The 24723-nt window shown below is 40.8% G+C and overlaps 3 protein-coding genes across 3 annotated transcripts in view; 1 reads left to right on the plus strand and 2 right to left on the minus strand.

Annotated features, from left to right (window-relative positions):
* Window positions 1–9335, plus strand: part of LOC109487653 — a 24269-nt gene extending 14934 nt beyond the window's left edge. Inside the window, exons 15-21 of the mRNA XM_019791657.1 lie at window positions 346–477; window positions 876–973; window positions 4063–4136; window positions 4607–4653; window positions 5623–5747; window positions 8194–8325; window positions 9086–9335. Coding sequence (XP_019647216.1) covers window positions 346–477; window positions 876–973; window positions 4063–4136; window positions 4607–4653; window positions 5623–5747; window positions 8194–8325; window positions 9086–9266 — 789 coding nt within the window. The 3' untranslated portion in view covers window positions 9267–9335. The remainder of the gene's footprint in view (window positions 1–345; window positions 478–875; window positions 974–4062; window positions 4137–4606; window positions 4654–5622; window positions 5748–8193; window positions 8326–9085) is intronic.
* Window positions 9336–13473: 4138 nt separating this feature from the next.
* On the minus strand, window positions 13474–15018 carry LOC109487742 (thyroglobulin-like). Its single transcript, XM_019791805.1, has 3 exons — window positions 14915–15018; window positions 14434–14655; window positions 13474–13723 (listed from the first exon to the last, which is right to left on the minus strand). The coding sequence occupies exons 1-3, from the start codon at window positions 15003–15005 to the stop codon at window positions 13476–13478; spliced, it is 561 nt and encodes a 186-aa protein (XP_019647364.1). The 5' UTR covers window positions 15006–15018; the 3' UTR covers window positions 13474–13475.
* A 2050-nt stretch (window positions 15019–17068) lies between these two features.
* LOC109487654 (transient-receptor-potential-like protein) overlaps window positions 17069–24723 on the minus strand; it is a 22437-nt gene continuing 14782 nt past the window's right edge. Inside the window, exons 12-18 of the mRNA XM_019791658.1 lie at window positions 24191–24392; window positions 23366–23561; window positions 22263–22391; window positions 20511–20564; window positions 19595–19707; window positions 19148–19332; window positions 17069–17244 (exon numbers count right to left, since the gene is read on the minus strand). Of these exons, the coding sequence (XP_019647217.1) occupies window positions 17069–17244; window positions 19148–19332; window positions 19595–19707; window positions 20511–20564; window positions 22263–22391; window positions 23366–23561; window positions 24191–24392 (1055 nt within the window). The remainder of the gene's footprint in view (window positions 17245–19147; window positions 19333–19594; window positions 19708–20510; window positions 20565–22262; window positions 22392–23365; window positions 23562–24190; window positions 24393–24723) is intronic.

Below are 24723 nucleotides of genomic sequence, written 5' to 3' on the forward strand. Positions count from 1 at the left end.
ACGTTGTGCCCTTGGGAATTTCCTCTCTCCAACTTCGGTTGGGGAAAGCCGTATTGAGGTCACCTTGTGGCGCCGAATGGCAGCCGCACAGACCATTGCGACAGTTCCACAAAAAAATAATTGTGGAACAAATATGTGTCATGTGTATTATTTTGATTGTTGTAATTGATGTGATTTGTATTATGTGATACCCTGCATCAATTCAGCCGTATAAAGGGCACTACGACTGCACGAGTACTGTTTGGACAATAAAAGAACCATTTATTTATTTAATATTTATTATAGTTTCATCATATAGAAGGTGTGATTTTATGGCGTTTGTCATGTTAAAATGGTTTCCACTAGGGCCTGAACCACCTCGTGAAGGACAGGGAAACCCATGAGTTGATGCGGGAGCTTCACCAGCAGATGGACATCATCCACCACCTCAACATCAAGGTCTCCATCAAGTCCGAGATGCACGGATCGGTCCAGCAGGTCAGTAGTACCCCACTTCCACCGGGTGGTCCTTGTTGCTTGGCTATTGTATAGTTAACGTTCATGTGTACTGAAATGTTAGTCTCCACCAGGCCTTTATTGAGTACTGATCGTAGAATTGGTAACAAAAGGGAAGAAATATGAGCATTTTTTAGTTGATTCAGGACCAGAATTTTTTGTTTGTTTGCAAATCAGAAAAAATGAAGAGAACCAACAAGTTAAATTTGTGTGGCCTTACTTGTTGTTCAACAACTTTTATACCTTCTTTCTTGCTTAGTAGTGACGATTGAATAGATATTGCATGTATGATGCAGTTACTGTACTACGTCACACCACAACGTTAACGCACTCTGAAAAGAAACATTATACTAAAACGTGAAACTTTGTGTTAATGTTAGGAGTGGCGCGTGAGCAGGGCGATAGAAGTCATGATGCAACACGTGGAGAACCTCAAGCGTCTGTATGAGCGGGAACACGCAGAGCTGGAGGAAATGAGGTAAACTTTCAGACAAGCATGTTTAGTTGTTACAGTAGCTCTGTAGAATAGTAGATTGTATAACTGTTAGTACCTCATCTGTGTAACCCTAGACTACTGGTAACTCTGTGTAACTAAGTTCTAAACTCCCTCGTAACCATTAGCAGTGCCATTAGACCACATCTACCTGTATTAGAGTTAACATACGGACTAATAAACCGGGCTCAGCAGAAGTAATCGAACTGTTTGGACCTCGTTTATAGTAAGATATATATATATAGACGCTAAGATGCCAAATTACCACCAAACTTCAAATATTACGCCTCATCCGTATTGACTAAATAACACAATCAAATGACATGCACGCTTTGGATGACTTTAAAAACCTACGAGAAAGCACTGCTTACGCTTGAAGCCACAATGTTGAAGCAAAGATTGACAATGGAAATAATCTGAGCAAAAGGACGATTCATGACTTCTATGACTTCTATGACCCCCATTCTGTACCTGGCTGGAACGCCGTTGTGAAGGAGGCCCACCATGCCGCCCGAGACGCCTTCTTTCTCTGGCGGCAAGTGGGTCGGCCTAGGCACGGAGCCGTTTGGGAAATTATGAGAAAATCAAGGGCCAAATTCAAGCTTTTACTTAGGCAGTGCCGCCGTTCTGAGGCACAGTGCAGAGCGGACGCACTAGCCACGCACCTGCATCAGGGGGGTTGCAAGAGTTTTTGGAATGCCTTGCGTGCCCAAAACTGCTCCAAGTCTAACCTTCCCCACACTGTTGAGGGCCACACCGGGGCCCCAGATATCGCTGATATGTGGCGAAGCCATTATAAGTCACTGTTCAACTCGGTAAACTCGAATCACTACAAGCAAGCTGTTACACAGTCACTTAACTCAGGTGTTAGTGTAGACTGTACGATCTCAGTAGATGAGGTTTGTGATGCTATTAATAATCTGCCCAATGGGAAGGCTAGCGATTTTCAGGGTATCTCTGCGGAGCATCTCAAACATGCCGGGACTCGGCTACCTGTTGTGCTCTCAATCTTAATTACTTCTATGTTGAAACACGGCTATGTCCCGCCAAACCTTCTTCGAGTGGTAATTGTTCCAATCCTTAAGAAGCCCTGTTGCAATGCGTCGAGCAGAGATAATTACCGACCCATCGCCATCGCTAGCCCTCTATCTAAACTCATTGAATGCATTCTACTGAAACGCCTTGAGGATTCTTTAGTTACTCCTAGTAACCAGTTTGGTTTTAAGAAGAGTCATGGTACCGACCTATGTGTATTTGCTCTTAAGGAGGTTATTCAGTACTATCGCCAGCGGGGCTCTCCTGTGTTCGTATGTTTTCTTGATGCCTCGAAAGCCTTCGATCGTGTCAATCACTGGACTTTGTTTAAGAAGCTCATTGACCGAGGAGTACCGATGTACCTAGTTAGATTTCTTGTTATATGGTACGAGACCTTGTCCTTCTCTGTCCGCTGGGGTCGAACCCTCTCTGACACGTTCACAGCAAGTAATGGTCTGCCGCAAGGCAGCCTATTGTCTCCATTCCTGTTCAACGTGTATGTTTCTGATGTAAGTGTCGAATTATCAATGTCCGGGGTGGGATGTGTTGTTGGTGATACTGTGGTGAACCACTTAATGTACGCGGACGATATTTGTTTGATCTGTCCTTCTGTGAGGGCCCTACAGAAACTAATTGACATCTGTGAGCACGCGGGAACGGATATCGACATGTTATTTAACGATAAGAAAACCATGTGTATGTACTTCCCATGTCGCCGCTTCCGCCTGCATGGCCCACCTCCTCAACTGAAGTTGTACGGCTCCACATTAGCATATGTTTCAACTGCCAATTACCTTGGGTATTACATTACCCCTGACCTGTCCGATGATTCAGCCATCCGGTGCCAGGTTAGAAGTTTTTATTCCAGAGCGAACTTGCTACTTCGGCGGTTCCGCTACAGTTCAGTTGAGGTGAAACGGATCCTTTTTAATAGTTATTGCACTCCTATGTACTGCTCCCAGATATGGGCAGATTATAGTGTGGGCATGATATCTAGATTGCGAGTGGCGTACCACAGCGCCTTGAAGCTGTTACTCTCTGTAAGCAGAAGCACTAGCAACAGCCAGTTATTTGCCAACCTCGGAATCGACACTTTTGACGCTAGACGAAGGAAACAATTGTATTCTTTTGTCACTCGGCTACTTCATAGTGACAATACGATCATCTTTACGCTAGTTCATTCTGACGGCTACTACCTCAGCACATTCTGGAGGCATTACATTAACCTAGTTTTTAAGTAGTTTATTTTCTTTAGGTATAGCTAGATTATCGAGGTTTTATTTATTGTGTTTGTTACAACGCCTCCATTTATTTTTATCTGTCTGTTCGCAACGTGATATGGGCCAGGGGCCTGAATTAAAGAATAAATATGTAATTTATGAAAGATTGGTTTCATTCTGCAAGCGAAAAATTTATACTAGTAAACTCTCCTTATTTTTTCATACAATAAAAATTGTGGCTATACGTATGGGAACGACCGTTGATGACATAATTACCTGTGATTTGTGATTCCAGACGGCTGATTCAGGATACAGGCGTGTTCGACCGATTCGCCCTCCCCACCAGGACCGCAGAGTCAGGTCGGTCGGCTCAATGTCAGGATACAAATTAGAAATGATGACGAATGAATGGATGAGTAATGAATAGATATACTTTTATCTTTATTACACTATCATAGATCCATATCAAATATGATATTGCCTAGCTCGTATGGTCTAAACAGTGTCTGTGATGTAATGTAATGGAAAAGATCATCCTTAAATGAATCAACGTACTAAGCTATGGTTTGATGAAAAGCTTAAGCCCCCTTAGCAAAGGCAAAAAAGACTAATGTGAGCAGGGCGATATGGATCTATTTCGATATGGATCTGTTTTACATTCATGAATGTCGAGTCAATCCTCCTCTTTACAACCAAAAGTAGAAAATAGGAACTCCGGTTGGTGTTATATATAAATGTTTAACCCATGTTAAAACACACCAAGCAAGATAAGAAGACTTTACACTCCAGATTCAGTCACTAACGTCAAATTCTTTTCAGGAGAAGACTCTCCAACAACAGGTCCTATCAGAGTACGGCGGGCGTCCATCGCCCTCTCTCCCGGTATGAACAAGGTAAATATGAACCTGAACAAATTACAGACCCTGACCTTACCGACAGTTACTTACAAGTAATTAGTTATTATACTGGTTAATCATTTTTAAGTAGGTGAAAAGCTCCATTTACCATCATTCTGTATGTTGGCATTGGTTCAAATAATTTTCTTTTCCCCCCTTAAGTTCTTTCTTTCCAAGGAACAAAACTTGTTGACTTTGTTTTTATATCCTGTGCGTTGTTTTATTTCATATACACAGAGGGGATTGACCAATAAGGCTCCCCCGTTTGATTATGAGACCCTAATCTCATTGACCAATCAACAAGCGTGGCTTATATAATTATGGCGATTATACCATTCGTTCAGTTGTTTAATCTTGGTTATATTAACTGAGCAGTCCTTATGTCACCATATACACTTCGGGGCATTAACCATTCATTAAACCCTTACACTGTACTTAGGGAATGCGACGGAGAGCTTCTGTTGCAGCTATCCCAAGATCCATCGCGGTGGGATTAGGAGGGCCACCATCACCGGTAAGTGGTGTTTAGAAGTACCTCACTCAGGGACTAGCGTCACTCACACTCACATCCGTCCTGTATGATACAATACTGATACAAAGTTTTTGGCGACGTCTCAGGGAGGAGCCTAATGGCACAGTATTGTGTGCAGTTTGCAAGAATTCTAGGAATGGTACAGGCATTTTGTCTACAGGCATGGAATGTCCACAGGCATTTCTCTGACCCACATCTATACCCACATTCCTGGAAACCCTTGGGAAGACCTCTCTGCCCCGGATGGCCCTACTTTCTGTGACCCCGGGGCCCGTTTACTATACACTCAGGGGAGGAGTGCACTGTATCTGTCTAGACTTAACCAAGTCTTCCTCAAAATCATGAAATCATGGCAGTGCCATGCAAACAATAACCCTAACAGCAACCACCGTCGCCATGGCAATGACATCACATAAGGCTGAAAAATTCACGAAGGGCAATATATAATACAACATATTTCCTGTGCTAGATCGGAAAGAGACATTGATATTAGGTCAGGGTCAAAATTTAGTTGCATCTTAAAATATTGTATAATTATGTACATTTATGACATCTGAAGCTGTCTTGTTGACAAACAAAATCCTCTTTTGGAAACATAATTTTTGATTAGTTGAAAATATTATAACTTCGTGGAGGTGTTTGTAATGTGCACGAGTACGTGGCCTGATCTGCTATAATATTGACCTTCATACCCAATCTGGTACACAGTACGATACATTCCATGAATTATTGTCATGTCCAACTACCATAATTCTGCTTATGTAGGCCAATTTTGTACACTTTATTCCATAAGCGAGAACATATCATCAATACATGACCTAATGGTAACTCAAATACTGTTTAGATAGTAGTTTGTAGTAAGTAAAGTTTTGTAGTGTTGTTGTATTACTGCCATACATTGTACCTTGTACGATTGTTGAGCAATAAAGTTCATTCATTCATGTCCTTCAGGACGCTGCCGGCGGCAATAGACGCCCCCCGATGGTCAGTCGAGGGTCAGTGTTCGGGCCGAACGGCACCAGCGCACAGGGGAGCTCCAGCGTGGACGACACGGCCGGAGCAGACAAGTCCAAGACGTGAGTTCCTACTCTCGTTTTACATTAGAACATTTTAATACAACGTTAACATGCTGGACGAGGGTCAACCCCTCCATGACCTGGTTCCACCGGCCAGGACAACGGCCACTGGGAGGACCTTTTAAAAGAAATGGAACTACACTTACAGTACCAGCAGCCCGTACAAAAAGACTGAAAAACTCTTTCTTACACAAGGCAATATGCCTGGACAACGAATCTTTGCAGTAACTCTCAGGACTCTCTGGACTGTTCTTTACTGCCCATGTGTGGCTTTGTAATGTGTTTGTTTGTGTGTTTGTATACATATTGTATGTTAATTTTGTATTTGTACAGTACTTACTACACAATTGTAAAAAAATCAGTGTTATTCAGCTTGTATGTGCACCACATGTAGCTGCAAGGCTGATTTTCATTAATAAAACTTGAAAAACTTGAAACTTGGTAACAAATGTCCAGATGAACCACGGAGACCAGGTGATTTAACAAAGTGATATGTGTTCCTCAAGGAAGAATTTGGGGACCATTACTGTTCCTCTTTGATAACGAGTGATCTCCTTGTAGTTATGTTGTTATGTTGTTATGTTGTGGTAAAAGAGACTGAATAGCTGAGGAAAATAGTCATGGTACCCTAGGCCATAAATTAGAGAAAATGTGTTCTTCAGTGCAAGATACTAGGACCTCTTGTTGGAGAGTCTTCCCCTTTTCAATAACAAATAATATTTCTAGATCTTCAGTTGTGAAGGCGGTGCGGTCCAACTGTTTCCATGCCGGCTTATGGAGCTTCATATGATGATAAAACCTTGAAGAAATGCCAAGACATTCATCAATAGATGTCCAATAGTAGTTTGTTCTTCTTTAATAACAAGTGTTTTTTTTTTTTGCCTTTCGCAGCCCTGAGGCTTATGGTGACAGATTTTTTCCCGTTTATTCTTCCAGGACAATTTCAGCCATTAATTACAACAGTGCCCTTTGATAAAGCTCAGTTGTACTCTGCCAGAACTGTTATTTACCGCCAAACTACTTACTCCAAATAAATCAGTTGTGTTGCATATGAAATCGCACTTTACCAAAGCAAAGCAAAATATACTCTGTGAGAATCTCTAAAAAGCAGACTACACAGTTGTATAACCTTACACCTGACAAACTTTGCCAGAGCTGCCAAGCTCATATATTACAACTTTGCATACACAAACTAAGCGAAAGGCCAGCCTTTTCAAAAGTATTTCTTGTTTCTCCAGTTCTGCAGTGGTGAAAGAGGCGGTCCGCCGGTTCTCTGTGGGCCGGCTGATGGAACTGGCCATGGTGACCAAACGGCCGGACAAAAAGAACAGCGTCGGGGAGAAAACAGACAAGCTGGATAAGGAGAAAGAAGAGGAGATTTTTCAGAAAGGGTAGGTGCACGACGTCGGCTTTACTGCATATTAAGGCCACAACAAGTACATTTTATGGATGACATCCTCCGTAGACTGCAAATCTAATGCGAGCGGGCCAAAAAAAAAACAAGGCAGGCCGAAAAAAACAAGGTTCCTACAATTTAAAATTTTGACTCAATCTTTGTACAAATGGTTTTGATTCAGTGGGAACATCACATATACAGCCACCATCACATATCACTGCATCAAAGTAAGAAACAAAACATTAAATCAGAGCCTTTTCTTGTTTCCTCTCTTCATAGTTATCTGCCATCCACCTTCCTGCATGTTTTTTTTTCCAAAATCAAGCCAAAATAAATGCGCGCACTGATGTCATCCATAAAAATTACTTGCTGTGGCCTAAAGCACAAATTACGATTCTTCAGTGGTGTGTCTTCGCTCTTAAAAACATCCTATTCAATTTCAAGGTGGCAAAACTGGATTTTAGTCAATTTTAGGCCATTCTCATCAACCCTATCCCATAACATACTGATATAAGTGAGACAAAAATGCGATGTCACTGACGGAAACGGCTGCTTCTTTTGTATCGGAGGCTGCTTCTAGCTATTTATGGGTGGTACCAAAAACTAAAGAGACGCCTCATGTAGCTTATTCTGGGGCCATTTGAAACGTTTCAATGATGACGAAAATATGCTGCGGAATGTCAGTAAATGTCAATATAAGATACTATTTTCTTCATCCAGAATATGTGTTGTTTTATTTGTTTTGTTTTTCCGCCCCAAACGTCAATTATATGCCTTTTTAACCCCGGAACCAGCTTGATGCGTTTACGATATGTGTACATGCTATATAATAATAACGAATCTTTATTTGCATGTTCATGCCCATGGGGCTAAATGCATACATCAGAATGTGATGTTACATGTACATCATTCTGAGTAACATGATACATAAGATACAAGGATAACAGAATAACAGAATGACGTAAAAGTCTTAACAACTACTAGAGAATAAACTAAACTAAACTACATAATATGCACTGACAAGTAAGAAGTCTGTCTTTCCTTCCTCAGCTTTGAACAGGGTCTAAGAGCTCAGGTTTCTAAGACTCTACTGGAGCTCCGTGAGCAGCAAAAGGAACTGTCTGATAGTGTGGAGCTTTTACTTGAGGAGGAAGAGGAGGATGGGAGCTCTGATCGAGAAAAGTGAGAAAACAAATCATGTTAATTCTTCATCTGCCTTTCAACCATCAGAAACAATCACAGAACGTTATTACCTTCGCCAAGAACGTTATGTTTTCGGTAGCGTTTGTCCGTCTGTTTGTCTGTTTGTCCGTCTGTCTGTGAACAGCATAACTCAAGAAGCTTAATATGCATTGTCATGAAACTTGGTAGGTGGGTAGGTCTTTATAAGAGCTAGAAATTATTAGATTTTGCAGCAGAACTTCCGGTTTTGATATCTCGTGATCTGAACATGCTAGGGTGACGATCGCGAATTTTGGATGACAGATAGCTCTTGGGCTAGGGAAGAAGTGACATGAGTTTGATTTCCCTAGCGGCTTGTTCATGTTCATATTCATTGTAGTGATATATAAGCACATAGTGTTTTTATGTTTACCGAAGGAAAACATATTGTATTCGCTCATTTTCTTCTTCCAAACACTGACCTGGTCAATGACCAGAACCAGGCCGCCTGTCACCATGGTAACTGGTGTTGGGACACGTAATATTGCAATTTTATAGTAGGAGGGATTTAGACTCCTGTCACCATATATGTGAATGTGTTTGAGTAAGAGCAGTCTACATGCGAAGGTAAACATTGCTTTGCAAATGTTACTTTCTAGTCAGTCTCATTTTTGCTTCTTCTACCTCAGTCTATTTTATATTATTAATGGTATGCTTTTTTCTTTGCCGCAGCTACAACACATCTACCACAATGTCCTCAATTTGCTTTTTATTTCCCCAGTGGTACCTTTATCTCATCGATGTACGAAACCATCACTGCACAATTCCTGCCCGGGTGGAGAAGAAAACAGCACATCTGGAGGCTTGTAGTTACAGGCATCATCTGCATGGCGGCGCTGCTGAGCGTCATCTACGCTTTCCTGCCGTCCCGAAGAGGCGTGGTGGAAGAGAACATGACTTAACCCTTGTCCTGCTGGCATTCCTGGCACAATATTTTTCAATAATTTCATGTCTTAATTAGATCATAGACAGACCCCCATTTTTTTTTTGCCCTGCAGTGGCATAGTTACTTCAGCATTCGTTGCGTTTCGTTGCGGTGTGATGCGTTGCACGAGAAATACCCCCAAATCGTACCTATACAGGGTGCTATATAGATGGTACTGTATGTGCCGAGTGACATATGTTGCGCTCAGCAGGACAATACTAATGTCCATGTACTGCAAATTGGTAGAAACTCTACAATTCCTCTAGGAAATCATTCAAATGCTTTTGGCAAATCCATGCTAATTGATGCGTCTGTTTGAGGCACTTATATGATATGTTATGAAATGTAAGCAAACATGTAAAATTTTGAATCAAAGTACAAATAAGTGTTTATTAGAAATCCCCCTTAATCATGCTGTTTTGTGCCCCTTTAATTCCCACAGACAAAATAGCAGAACTGAAGATGTATGTACATGTATATCGCGAATCAAAAACGTACACGGACATAACAGCGCACAGACAGACACACACACACACACATACATACACACGGACAAACGGATGAAGTCATTGTATCTAGCCACTCATGTGCCTGTAACAACACCATCACGTATTTGAATAACATTGTACATTGTATTCTAAACACTGTTTATTGTACTCTAAAGTAAAACCTGTACCATGTACTGTTCCATTAGGCCACAGCAAGTAATTGTTATGGATGACATCAGCGCGCGCATTAATTTTCGCCTGATTTTGGAAATAAAAAACAAAAAAATTTTGTTGCCTTCTGACAGTGGTCACCATGCCGAAAATGGGCAAAGATGTCTGTTGCCATGCCGGAAGGTGGATGGCAGATAACTATGAAGAGAGGACACAAGACAAGGCTCTGATTTTTTTCTTACTTTGATGCAGTGATATGTGATGCTGGCTGTGTATATGTGATGTTCCCACTCAATTAAAACCATTTGTACAATGATTGAGTCAAAATTTTAAAATGTAGGAACCTTGTTTTGCTCGGCCCGTCTTCTTTTTTTCGACGCTCGCATTAGATTTGAAGTCTGAGGAGGATGTCATCCTTAAAATTTACTTGCTGTGGCCTTAGTTATAGTCACTGTAGTTATCTACCCGAGTATGGTTGGCACTCCAGTAAGTGTCTATATCAGAGCTACCCTTGACGCCACAACTTGTGTCAAATGACTTAAAACATATGAAGAAGACAACAGGGCAGATTTGTTGTCATTCCTGCCTACTATAGCTAAACCCTGTAAGCATGTAATTATGTTTACCGAAGGAAAACATATTGTTTTTACTCAGTTTCTTCCTCCTCTTCTGTTCCAACACTAACCTCTGACCTGGCCAATGACATGATTTGTTGACGTCTGTCACCATGGTGACTGGTGTTGGGTTACATAATGTTGCAATTTCATGGTCTGCTCTACTCCTGTCAACATATACTCGTAGCATGATTGTACACGAGTGTATACATTCATACATGTATGTGAATGTGTTTAATTAAACATTAACAGGGCAGACCATGTCTGAAGGTAAACATTATACATTTGCTTTGGAAATGTTACTTCTCTAGTTGAAAATCACATTAATGTGTTAGAGTCAAGTCAAGTCACCAAGAGGGGTTTTAGTTAAGGATTGTAATAATTTTGAATTATTTGGAAGAAAAGAATATCTTAGTAACAAACGTTTTGAATTTCGTCATAAATTTGATAATGAAAATTTATGATAAATGATAAATGAAATAAATACGTTTCAATTCATTTAGATATTTCTGAATCATTCTGAATGTGGCTGTACTCCTTATTCAGAATACATTTCAAGTCCCAATGTGATTCTTTAATTTTTCGAAATTTTTCGGAATATTTAGAAATATTTTTTTTAATTCCAAAAGGTAGATTTTATTGCTAGACACTAGTAGCATGCTTACGCTTTTCAATTTTGTTCGGCCAGCAGCCCTCCACAACAAGCTGTGGAACGATGATCAGGAACAGGAGAGCGAGAATACGGTGCACAGCCATCTCTCTGGACGAAACCTCAGCTCTGGTCTGGGCAGTAACTGCTGATATATAAACGTTTTCTGCGTCATGCATCGATATAAGCGTCCCTGTTACTAGTAGTTCACAAGTGAGTACCATAGCATTAATGCGTTTATCCAAACATCCTTGATTCAACAGTTCATGGTAGACACTTTTTTATTTTATTTATTCAGAAACAAAGTGATGATTACAAATGAGAAGACATGGACTAAGTGGCTGCGAACTCAAGTTAGGTACAACTTATATTCTCGCAGCCACTTTTACAATGAAAGAAAAATATTTTACAAGACATTAAAATATACATGAGACATCGCGTGAGTAACAAACCTCCCATCCCAGAAGACACATACAGTTAGAATCTTTTTGTTTCTGATATATAATTTTGAGCGGCTAACATTATTTTACAGTTGGTATCATACGAACAAAGGAAACTACCGCGGAGAACTAAATATTGTATAGAATTATCAGAAAGGGTGTTTAAATCAACAATATTACCATCAAGCATACTTGGTAGAAACTTGGCTCAAAGTTTGACATGATTGTTCGTTTGGCGTCAGCTTCTTGACCCATTAATGAGGCTTGAAGTTTGCGTCCTTGGGTCTTGAACTTGACCTACTTATGAGTTAAGTATCCGCACGCGCAGAAAGTCCCACATCGCACGGATTGACCGGTGAGACTGGAAGGAATGTTTCCGAAGAACATTCTAGAATTGGGTTTTAACCACACTGTCCACAGCTTGAAGAACAAAACATGCAATTGTTTTAAATGACTTAACATTCAAGGAAAACTATTCTCTGATGAAAGTACAACAACTCAAGCAGCAGTGCTAAAGATTTTTCTGACATCCTACTCGATTTGAAACGCTCTTTGCAATCACAATATTGAGGCAGATCAATGATAAAAATATTAAATAACAATGGGCTGAGGTTACAGCCTTGTCTCACTCCACATGCCGAGGCAAATGGACTTGACAAACCATTTCGAAGTCTACAACTTAATTCCAAAAGGTTAAAAGTTAAAGATTGCACAACCAACGTCTTATTAACAATGTGCATGACGTATGTTGCGTAAAAATGTTATAAATTCATTTGCTGTTTAAACTAAGACATTTTTATCAATGATTATCAATGCTTTTAATCAACTTTTTAAAAAGGTAGGTTACGAAACCAGCTACTGTTAGAGAAATGTCTCAGGTGGTAGAGAGTTCCGGTTGGCTAGTACGAAATACTAACACTTCCTAGTTGGGGCTTGACTCAAGAGCTGTCACGCCATTTGGCCAGGCAAGACCAGCGATATTTCAAAACATTAAATTACCTACATATACATAGCTAGAAGGACGTCATTGTTGGTCAAGTGACTCTTGTTCCTTGTCAAGGATTTTACTTGTGTTTTAAGGCCCACAACTTAAGATCTTAAGCTTGGCATATTTTCCTTGTATGTAAGTGGGCGTAAGACGAAAACCTAGTTTGTGTACCAAAGAAACGTAAGGACATGAAACTGCCTTGAATATACGTTTCTTTATTTCTACAAACGATAAATGTGTATAGTATCTGTACCGACTTTACTTCAAATTTAAAGGTCTCTGCTTGAGATGCTTAAGAATTAATAACAGTTATTTCACACAAGAATGCTGTGCTTCTAAGACTTCTTTTGGACATCTTTTAAGTATTAAGATAGTTCTTTCCCCACGCTATTCCAGGTAGTTTCATGTTCTTAGCTTTCTTTGGTACGCAAATTCTGCTACCCTAAGAAGCCAAGAGATAAGTGACCACAACAAAAAGGAAGAAAACAACAAGGTCTATGTGTTGCTCTGTCAAAATTTATTTCTCAAAGTTTGAAAGTGGCAAAGAATCAACTACCTCGTTACTAGATCTAAACACTCAAAAAGGAAGAAATTATTTCTCGTCATAAAATAGAGACTTAAATGCGTTTTAGCGCTTGATGTCGTGCAGCAATTCCTAGGATTGCAATCCACTTTTTTTGGACTGGGTTACACTGTAAAAAGAAAAAAAAAGAGTGTTTTGATTATTGCTTCCAAAATGTATTAAACAACATATCAATGATTGTCGACGTCGTTACATTGCTGTGAATGCAAATGTACCTATTGTTTTCATTTGAGTGAATATTTTCCTTACCGCATTAGCCTCTTTGGCTCCAGTTTTCCCCTGCCAGGTGCATAGCCTCCACCTCTTCACAGGTGACCGTCCCGTGGCCGCCCGCCCGCCCGAACAGCTCGCCGGTCTCGGAGTTCACGCAGTAACACTCCCCTTCGGCGGTGCACTGCTCTAACTTGAAGGATCCATCCGCCTCGCACTCTTTGATGAAACCTCCGGGCAGCACCGTGGGGTTGTCGGAGTCCCTCTGTTTCTCACAGGGAGTGCGTTCGTCTACAAGAAGAACAAAACATCTTACAGAATATCAAAATTCTTTTTATCACAACCATTTATTTTTCAGGCCGACGTTTCGATGACCTTCTGTCATCTTCATCAGGGCAATTCTGACTGGTTTACTGTGCACTGACACTAGATGTTACTTGGTGCATAGTGCACTGAAGGTGTTACATATTTCATAGTGCACTGAAGCTAAAATGTGTAAACAACCTACATGTACATTTCGTGCTGGCTTTTTACACATAAGCCCTAGTTCCATGCTTGTGATACTAGCATAATTGGTTTGACTATTCTTTTTCTTGTTGTTTCATTTTAAGTATTTTTTACTTTGGTCTCAAATAAATCTGTACATGGAATTGCATATTATATGAATGAATGAACTTAATTGCTCGACAACCGTACATAGTACAATGTGTGGCAGTAATACATGTTTATTTTAAACGCTGGCTTCCAACAGGTTTCAGAAGCGACTGGAAAGAGTAGAAAATGAAATGGGCAGATAACATGCCAGGGGAGTTGGTCCGCTAGAGGAGTACTGATTTCCGAAGCGGCAACTGTACTCATTTATTCCCCTGGCATGCTATTTGTCTTTTTTGCCCATTTCTTCTCTTTCCAGCCGCTTCTGAACCCTGGTAGACGCTAATTCTATTCCATCCGTATAGCCAATGTTGATATTAGTGGTAAAGCACAGATTGACTGCAACCCACCTTCCCTCAGTATGTAGTAGTCGTCGCAGCCGAACGGCCGTCCCCGCAACCTGGTCTCCGGGAACAGCACGCCGGTGTAGGGGTGCGCGCAGAAGCAGAAATCCCCTTTCCAGGCGCACTGTACGGTGCTGTAAGTCCCGTCAGGGGCGCACTGCTTCACAAAGGTCTTCCCTCGACCGGCCTGGGCGTCTGCACGCTCCTGCTCGCACCGAGACAACGGGCCTGGGAAGATTAAAAAAAATGACGTTTGTACGTTACTTGTTGAAGATTGCCACAATATAGCTTGCAAAAAGTTGTCTTTATTGAGGTATCCTTTATCCTGATAAAAGTCTTAAAATGTCAAAATCTTTGTTTCTAGGAGCTTGTTAGCAGAGAACTACATAGGCACGGTTCTAGATACCAAAAAATATGCCCTAAAACATGGACGGGCCCGCGCAAACCAGTAGAGTCAACGGAAAATGAAAAGAGAAGGCATGCTTACGCTTTTCAATTTTGCTCGGCCAGCAGCCCTCCACAACAAGCTGTGGAACGATAATCAGGAACAGGAGAGCGAGAATACGGTGCACAGCCATCTCTCTGGATGAAACTCAGCCCTGGTCTGGCCTGTATGGCAGTAACTGCTGCTATATAAACGTTTCTCGCGTCATGCATCGATATAAGCTTTCCTGATTACTTCACAGTTGAGTTCCATAGCATACATGCTTTATCCAAACATCCTTGATTCAACAGTTCACGGTAGACACTTGGCTCAAGGTTTGACATGATTGTTCGTTTAGCGTCAGCTTCTTGACCCATTAATGAGGTTTGAAGGCTGCGTCCTTGCGTCTTGAACTTGACCTACTTCTGAGTTAAGTATCCGCACGCGCAGAAAGTCCCACATCTCACGGATTGACCGGTGAGACTGGAAGGAATGTTTCCGAAGAACATTCTAGAATCGGGTTTTAACCACACTGTCCACAGCTTAAAGGACAAAACATGTGATTGACTTAATTTATTCAATGAAAAATATTCTTTGAGGATGTAAGGATGACTACTATTATATACATGTATATCTTAACAAAAATCTCGATAAGCGAATAGGAAATGTGCATTTACACGTGCTTTAAAGACCACTATGTCGGCCGATGATGTTTGTTACGTTTTTAAGAGAGTGACCCATGGTGTCCTTGAAGTTCAAGTGGTGGTACCAGCTTGTTACAATGTGTATGTTAATAAAGGTTGGCATTTTCCAGTTAGGAGGCGAGACGAGAGCGCCACCTATCAATTGTAAGCGGTATTACAGTTCAGTTCATTCTCATTACAGTGCTGGTAACCTCGTAGATCGCAATCGTCTACTCATTGACGCACCAAACTAATGACCACATCTTAAAGTTACCATTTCTTTACAAGACCGTGGTACCTGTAGGTGTTGATGAGACCTAGAAATGATTAGATTTTAGGCCCCCTGGCGGCTGTCATTTGTATTGCAGCAGAAATTAATCTAGGTATGCTAGGATCACGAATTTTAGGTGGTAGATAGCTCTTGATATAGGGAAGAAATGGCATGAGTTTAGGCACCTTAGCTACTTGTTATGCAACTACAGGGCAGCTTGTTTAAAAAATCTTTGAGGGTGAATAAATAAAGGACCGGCTGACAGATTGTCATAACGTTTAATATGTAGGCAGCTTAAGTAATGATTGGCCTAATTAGATGGCAATTTTTAAATCAAGATTAAATTTGCATAACTAATGAGGAAATTCTATGTATCTGCTGTGTTCCACAATAGGACTATGAAACACTTGTGACATGTAATTAAGAATGATAGGAACATCTGACGATAAAGATTATGTAACTCAAGACCTAATTGGCATAATTAATTAAAAATTGCTATAATTTCATAATGGGAACTGGCAGGCAGTTCATACTTGTACTTGCTGCATTTGGAAGTTAAGTAAAGGTAAACATCAATAAACATAATTTATTCAAATCATGGCCTCATTTGTATAATTTATAAATAGCTTTAAATATGATCAACTTATATAATCCATGATGGAAATAAAATGAGTATCTTATCTTTATAATCAATGAGAAAAATGTATCACTTCGTCAGTCGGAATGGTTAACATCATTTGGCAAAAGTATGATATCGTGAAACTCTGGTTAGGCCACAGCAAGTAATTTTTATGGATGGCATCAGCGCGCGCATTAATTTTCGCCTGATTTTGGAAAAAGAAAAGAAATTTTGTTGCCTTCTGACAGTGGTCAACATGTCGAAAATAGGCCAAGATGTCTGTTACCATGCCGGAAGGTGGATGGCAGATAACTATGAAGAGAGGAGACAAGAAAAAGCTCTGATGTTATGTTTTGTTTCTTACTTTGATGCAGTGGTATGTGATGTTGGCTGTGTATATGTGATGTTCCCATTGAATCAAAACCATTTGTACAATGATTGAGTCAAAATTTCAAAATGTAAGAGGCTTGTTTTTTTCGGCCCGCCTTGTTTTTTTTCGCCCGCTCGCATTAGATTTGGAATCTATGGAGGATGTCATCCATAAAATTTACTTGCTGTGGCCTTAAGTAATGAATTGACCTTTTTTGACTTAAGGAATAAGAAATCATCGCAAAAGAATTCGTCTCTATCCATTCCAGATTTGTCTAAAGCTGTCTCGGTGGTGGTCCCGCAGAGGATGCCGGGTATAACGGATGTGACGTAACATCCCGGGAGACCTCTTCGCCCACCTGCTCTGAGAGTGTTTGACGTAACATCCGGTAGAGGTCATCTCGCAGCTTAGGCGCGAGTTTCCGGCGCATCCGGCCAACCCTGTCAGTCCCTATACAGAGATGCATATCTTCGGTATTCTGTTCTTCCAAAACAATTAGAACAAGTAAAATCTGAGATTTTATACCTCCGGGCTTTTTATTGTATATTTTTACCTCCATTAAAAATAGAGGTATTGTTTTTGGCGTGTCTGTTTGTATGTCTCTCTGTTTGTCTGTCTGTGTTTCCGCAACTTTGTGGTCAGCATAACTTCAGAACGCCTTTATGGATTATGATGATATTTGGTATGTTGGTAAGTCTTGGAAAGACAAAGGTCAAGGTCAAATATGGGCCTCCTGGTGGATGACCTTGGTACTGCAGCAGAACTTCCGGTTTTTGTATCTTTTGTCCTGAAAATGCTATGGTCTTGACTTTTTGGTGGCAGATAGCTTTTCCTGTCAGGAATAAGTGGTGTGAGTTTGGTCCCCCTAGCAGCTTGTTCTGGAACTGCAGGGCACTTTCTGGCGAAATGTTTAAAAGCCAATAAGTCCAGATAGGAACAACGTATTTTCATGATTTTTGGTGTGTAGGTAGCTGAGAGAGAGATGCACATGATTAAATGCAAATTATGCAAATGGGGACTTAATTTGCATAATTAATGAGGAAATTCTATGATTACAGTGTTTTACATTATACTACTTTCATACATGTAATGTATGTAACCTATGGCAGGCAGAACATCAACAGATACTAATTATGCAAATGATGACCTAATTTGCATAATTTATGCAAAAATTCTATGATTTCTTAATGGTGAATAATGGGAATGTCATACTTGGGACATCTGTAAGTTAATCAAAAGTTAACATACATCACGATGCATATATCATGTTAATGCGGAGGTAATTTGCATAATCAAAGAGGAAATTTACATTTACATATCAAGCCCATATTTCATGGAGGTATGAAATCTCGGAATTCTTGTTATATAGGGTTTTAAACAAAGAATTTATCGAGACCGGACACCCCTTTGTGTGAGGGGTCATATACGTGGACCAGACCGAGAATACCTTAAACACGCCAAAGGTCAACGGTCGCGACCACTTTCACGCTCAAAGGGGTGTTTAGGGGCCACCAAAAGGCACCATTTTCACGCCCGAAAACACATACACAATAAAAACAAAAGAACGTGCATCATCTGCAGCCCAATAGCAAAAGAATCCGCCCACCCAAACGTGAGAAACAGCCGCGAACATGAAAATCTAAATCTCTCACAAAACCCTTCCGCGGAGGTAATTACCTTTTCACGGAGATCATTTCTAGATGTCAAAACTAACTCAGACGTTTAGAACGGTTGACTCTGTAGAAAAGTTTTAACATCTTTTGCAAAAATTTCTATTACAAGGTGTACTAATCTTTCATCGAAGCCTCTCGTCGGATTTTTGTTTACAACAGAATGGTCTAAATAAACCGTGTGCCTCAAGTACCCTAGGCCACACCAAGTTAATTTTATGGATGACGTCCTTTGGAGACCCTAAATCTAATGCGAGAGGGCGAAAAAAAAACAAGGAGGGCACTAAAAACAAGATGCCTAGATTAGAAATATACTAAGAGACGACGAATGTTAGGACACAAATTGAATGAGGTGACACAGATTAACAAGCAAGAAGTCTTTTATTCATCATCAAAACAGCAATATAAATCAGGTGGAACAGTGGACAGTGAAAAATTTTCTGTTATTGACAGGATGGTCCTCTCAATAGTGCAAATTTTCTGTTATTGACCGGATGGTCCTGTCAATAGACACTTTCTTCGCGTTACGAGTTTCACATCAATCTGGTGATTTGCGGCACTGTCGTGACTCTTTGGTCATAGTTACAGGAAGCGGAAATTCTTGTTTTTTTTTCTTCTAGGAACAGGCCAAAATCAATGCGCGCGCGGACGTCATCCATAAAATTTACTTGGTGTTGCCTTACCGTGTAAAGCACGGGCGCCACCTGGCGGCTCGAGCGGACGTGCAGACGCTGTTTCCTCGGTAACAGGACCAGCTTGCCTGCTCACAGCTGCCGCCTTGCGGATCTCAGCGGTAATGTCCCGCAGGAACTGCGTCTGAACGGCTTCCCGGCTGGCGTCCTTCCTCCTGTACTCTCGCATCTCAAACCTATATAAGCAAAGAAAAAAAGATACTGGCCACTGTATTTTGTGGATTCGGACAGTAGTTTTCAAGATATCAGTAAGCAGTGTCCATGTTGGAAATCTTACATTTGGACTTGATACTGATAGTATGACAAAGGTTCGAATAAGATAGAAACTATCCTCTATACAATCCATTCATATTCATCCATCTATCTATCTACATGCTTTTACATATGAAATATGATTTTATCTAACTGACAATGAACGAATGAATGAACTTTGGTGACCTGAGACTGGAGAAGTCCTGTTTAATCTCAGCTATGATGTCATCAGCGACCTTTTCCGTTTGCTGAGACTTGTAGTGATGGATGTAGCGACGGACCAGCCGCTTCAGGACAGACTAAACAAACAAACAAACAAACAAACAAAACATTTCCAAAGCACAGGCATAATGTTTACATTCGCATTATCTGCTCTGTTAATTCTTACTTTAATTCTTACTCAAACACATTAATATACATGGCATGGTCAGACAGGAGTCTAAATCCCTCCCGCTATAAAATTGCAACACGATGTAACCCAACACTAGTTACCATAGTGACAGACGTCTGGTTCAGGTCATTGACCATATTGGTTTGAAGAAGAAGAAGAGGAAGAGGAAACAGAGCAAAAACAATATGCTTCCTTCGGTAAACATAAAAACAATCATTAACCACATAACACTGTCTACACCCTTCGTATATATCGCTTGTTCAATTGATTTCAATACGTTAGATGCTATAGATAAATGCAACTACATTCTCAGGGGAGATAACCAATACAGTGTTCAAATAGGAAAATACATGAAAGAATGTTTCGATCTTAGAGAACACATGTTAGAGAATAGTTAACCTTTATTGTTACATCATACATATACTCTGTACGTAAGATGACGTTATCCACACATGTATTTAGCTTTGTTAGATCTTTAGTTAAGTTGTAGAAGACCATACAAAAGTCTCTGTACTTTTTTGTTGTGTCAATAAAGAATCTCACTATATAGCTACCTACCTATTTCTTCAACCTGACTTGTTTGGAGGACAGATGGACATAGAGATGGCGACTTGGCACCAGATGTGCCTATGTAACCTTCACACAATGTCCGACCTGGAGGGATTTTCCTAAAAGCTATCTAGAAATAGATGATATTCAAGAAATGGGCACCTGATATTTTCCCCACGTGTCCTCGCCTCTTTCTTTCTCTCTTGGGCCGTCCTCCTGAAAGATACATTTTATATGTTACAAACACATGTTAGAACTAGAAAGGCCGACATTTGATTGGGAGCAAATACAGCATATTTCAGTCCATCTCCCTCCCACGCAAAAGTGGACTATTCCAAACTTACCCCAGTGCAAAACTGGCAAAGGTTCTCAAATAAATGAATTAAATAGTAGCTATATGAGAACAAAGATGCAACAACAACTACTTTGAATCTCGAAAGCTTTACTAATCTTATTACAGGTATGCAAAAACTAACAATGATGAGATCTGATACATTTTGAAGGTCTTAGGCACATAAAATTGAATGTGTGGGTCATTACGCACCACTTAGGTGCAATGTGACCTCAGGTAACCCGCAATGGAACACGTGTTCCATGGATGGAACCGGCCATTCTTTAGATGGAACATGGAACGGGTACAGCACTTTTGGCCCTTTTTTTGCTGAAAATAGCCATTAAAGTCCCCCAAATGAGTCATTTGGCAGTGGTGTATGCCAAATACATGACTGCTATTCTGTAGACACACGTTCAAGGTACCCTTATACCGAATGTCATATCATTTGGTTGTAATACCAGGGCTCAGGATCCAAAAATCCATTTTTTGTCGAAAAATGCCCCAAAAAACCTTCATAAAAATTTTTCAAAGGCATGTTTCAAAAAAATGAAAAAAACGCCTGGGGGTATTTGCCCACTCTACCTTCATGCCAAATTTCAAGACATTTGGCTGAATGATGGCGGAGTTGAATCCCTTTGACTGTTTGGCAGGAGGAGGAGAAGGAGGAGGAGGAGGAGAAACATGAGGGAACACAATATATTTCATCCATACCATGGTATAGACTGAAATATAACAACTGCCTCACGCGAAGATGAAAATATCACGCAAACTTCAATTCCATCGAAAATATATCATTCAAGTGACCTACCAAGAAGTAACAGGAATTATTCAAGTTAAATGTGTATCATAAGTGATAATAGTGATGAAAAATGGAAAGTTCTTAGATCTGATACTGTTTGTAGGACACTGGTGAACAGAGGTCTTACAGAAGCAGCTGAGTTGGTGTTTTCATCATGGGGTGTAGTATCAGCCAGGGCCGCTAGGTGTTTATTTCCCGATCGGTCACTGCCTCGCCTCCCCCGAAACATCCGGGCCTTCTCCCTCCAGACCGGCATCCTTTGCCGTGCAGCCCTGTACACATACTGTCAAGAAGGAAAATTATTTTTCGACTGAAGCAATAGAATTCGGAGATCTCATACCTCCATGAAATATGTAGAATTTATGTAAATGTTTTTACTTCGGAATTCGTCATCCTATTTGTGATCCTACTTGCTTCCTATTCGTGACCATATTTCACCTTGACCTTTGTCTTCCTACGACCTACCATAAAACCAAATATCATCACAATCCATAAAGGCGTTCTGAAGTTATGCTGACTACAAATGTGTGGAAGCACAGACAGACACACACACAGACACACCAAAAACAATACCACCATTTTTTAAGTAAATAGTAGACCAAAAACCAATGCCTCTGCACTTTCTGGTATCGTGCAATATGAAAGAGTGGACTTTTGGTCTCCAATCAAGCTTGCTAGCTACTAGACCAACGCTTTTGAGACTTCCACTAGTACTGGCCGTTATATTTCCATAGCACAACGTTCTATTCATTGTTACTTAAGACAATTGAAGATGTTTCACCTTTAGAAAGTAGTAGATTGACTTAGGCGTGACGATGATGTTGTATGGAGGGGGTAAGGTGGTCCCGTCATCGAAGTAGCTCAACCAAAGTTTGGTTCTCGCGTACTTCCATTCCATGTCGGCGTGAGCCTGGGTGTAATTGGTATAACATATCGATCTCTTACTGCGTTAAGCATGTCTTTATTTTGGAGGGTACCGTTTAAATAACTAGAATCAGCCTACGATACAAAACAAGCAACCGTTTTCCGTCGGTGATATTGCATTTTAATTTTGCCTCAGAGATAGCAGTGTACTATATGGGATAGGGTTGATTCAACTTAGTTATCAACCAAGAATTGAGGTGTTCAAAAACGTGTATTTCCCCCAGAACTATCGTAGACTGGACCTAGTTGCCACCAAGCACTGTAGGGGCATCATCACTAGAAAGCTTTATCTATTTTAAACAACTCCTGCAATTAAATGTGCAAAGATTGAGTGTAACAAGTCGTTCGGTGTGATATAGCTAGCTGCCGCCATGCCGCGTGCCTGGAAAGCGGGTGTTACACCAAGGACGTTTATACCGGCTATGTTGATACAGATACAGATACATAACTTACTACATTAAAAGAATGACCTGAAAATTGACTTTGAAAATTAAATTTTACCACCCTGAAATTGCACTAGATACCTTTATAACAGTTAAATTTCTCCACATTACTACATACACTGTAGTAGTAGTAGTAGTAGTAGTAGTAGTAGTAGTAGTAGTAGTAGTAGTAGTCTCGAAAGCTTGTTCGGTACATACATATGACCGCTTTTCAACAAGGTCGAGGGTGAGGGCGGGGTCACGGATTACAAATCAAACCAAAATATAATACAAAATCAAAACAAAGTGCAAATCAAAATATAATACAAAAATAAATAATGCCCACTGTGATAGTCTATGGTGTTAAGAATCTCCAAGCAGATTCTCGGGGCAAGGGGGTCTATATTGGCCACCTGTAACCATTGGTAACCCCTTATGTGATATGTGGCGTATTGGATACTGCCTGGACAATTTGATACAGTATACTGTCTTACAGCCACCCAACGATCTGTTGTGAAATTACAGTGTCCGAGCTCACGTCTATGTCCTGGTAAGAGTCCGTCATGGTGGCGATGAGCTGGTTGAGCAGGATGACCACGGCGGCGATCTGGTAAGCCCCGAGCAGCAGGGAGCCGGTGGACACCAGGAACGCGTTCTTCTCCTGCATGTCTAACGCCTCCTGACCGATCAGTTTAAACAGCGACCAGAACAGCGTCAGGAAAGCCGCGTCAAACCTAAGGTGGGATTTTTCATCAATATGTCGTAAGTTATACCAGCTACACAGATACAGTGTACAGATAACGAGCAGCTCATATAAGGGACCTCGCGGGGTTGCCTAGATGCGTGACGACTGATATGCCTATTGCTGTATGTGTGTGTGTGTGTGTGTGTGTGTGTGTGTGTGTGTGTGTTTGTGTGTGTGTGTGTGTGTGTTGTGTCAGCTGTGTGCCTGTGTGTGTGTTTGTGTGTGTGTGTGTGTGTGTGTGTGTGTGTGTGTACGTGTGACGTGTGTGTGAGTGGGTGAATCCATGTTTGTGTGCATGTATATGCATGTGCATATGTGTGGATGCGTGTATACATATGTATGTGTGTGTGAATTTATTATGTATAGGAACATATGTGTGTGTGAATGTCTAGGTGTCTGTATTCACGTATATGTGTGAATGCATATATGTGTGTGTGTATGTATGTACGCATGTGTGCGTGTGTGTCTGTGAATGTCTCTATTTATGCCTGCATGTGTGATGCATGTGTGTTTGTGTATGCAGTATTAATGTGTGTTTTCGTCTCTCTCTTTCTCTCTCTACGTGCATGTACATGTAAATGTGTTGTCTCTTTGCGAATGCATGATTGTATAACTCACGTCAGAAACTCAGTGGGGTTCCCCTGACAGGTCCTCCGCCCTCCCTCCCCCTCACACACCTCCGTGTCCCTGTAGAAGCCGTACAGCTGGCTGAACCCCACGGCGAACGACGCCATGATGAGGAAGAACACCGACAGGAACTTGCCGATGTCCAGCAGCATGCAGCCCAGCGTGATCTGCAGCGGGCCGAGGTGGGGGTTGGCTGGAGGGGAAACAGTTCAGACGTTACCACCGTGAATAGTTTCATCAAGAAAGATGTCCAGACTATGCATGATGTACAAAATGACAAATAAACTGGTTGACGTCCCAACTACTAAGTACCTAATACCAGCCCAGAAGAGAACAAGAAATAGCCATGCCTTCAAGTACCAGAGTTATCAACCAAGGTATTTTTTTTTTTTTTTTTTTTTATTTGCAAATTCAACAAGGACAATACAAGACAAGGTGGTGAGGTACTCTAGCTGTTGCTAATTTTAGCCTCACCACCAAACATAGAATACAATTACAATACATAAACAAAAAACAGAGAACAG

This window comes from Branchiostoma belcheri, unplaced genomic scaffold, assembly GCF_001625305.1.
Source record: "Branchiostoma belcheri isolate BF01 breed outbred unplaced genomic scaffold, Haploidv18h27 scaffold9, whole genome shotgun sequence".
In the NCBI taxonomy this organism is placed as follows: Eukaryota; Metazoa; Chordata; class Leptocardii; order Amphioxiformes; family Branchiostomatidae; genus Branchiostoma; species Branchiostoma belcheri.

Bases quoted from the DNA above. Each gene is read 5' to 3' on its own strand.
- LOC109487742 (XM_019791805.1), bottom strand. From the start codon at position 15,005: ATGGCTGTGCACCGTATTCTCGCTCTCCTGTTCCTGATTATCGTTCCA. The intron at 14,656-14,914 runs GTAAGCATGCCT...TAATCTTCCCAG, and splicing joins GCCGAGCAAAATTGAAAAGC to GCCCGTTGTCTCGGTGCGAG. The intron at 13,724-14,433 runs GTGGGTTGCAGT...TTCTTCTTGTAG, and splicing joins CTACTACATACTGAGGGAAG to ACGAACGCACTCCCTGTGAG.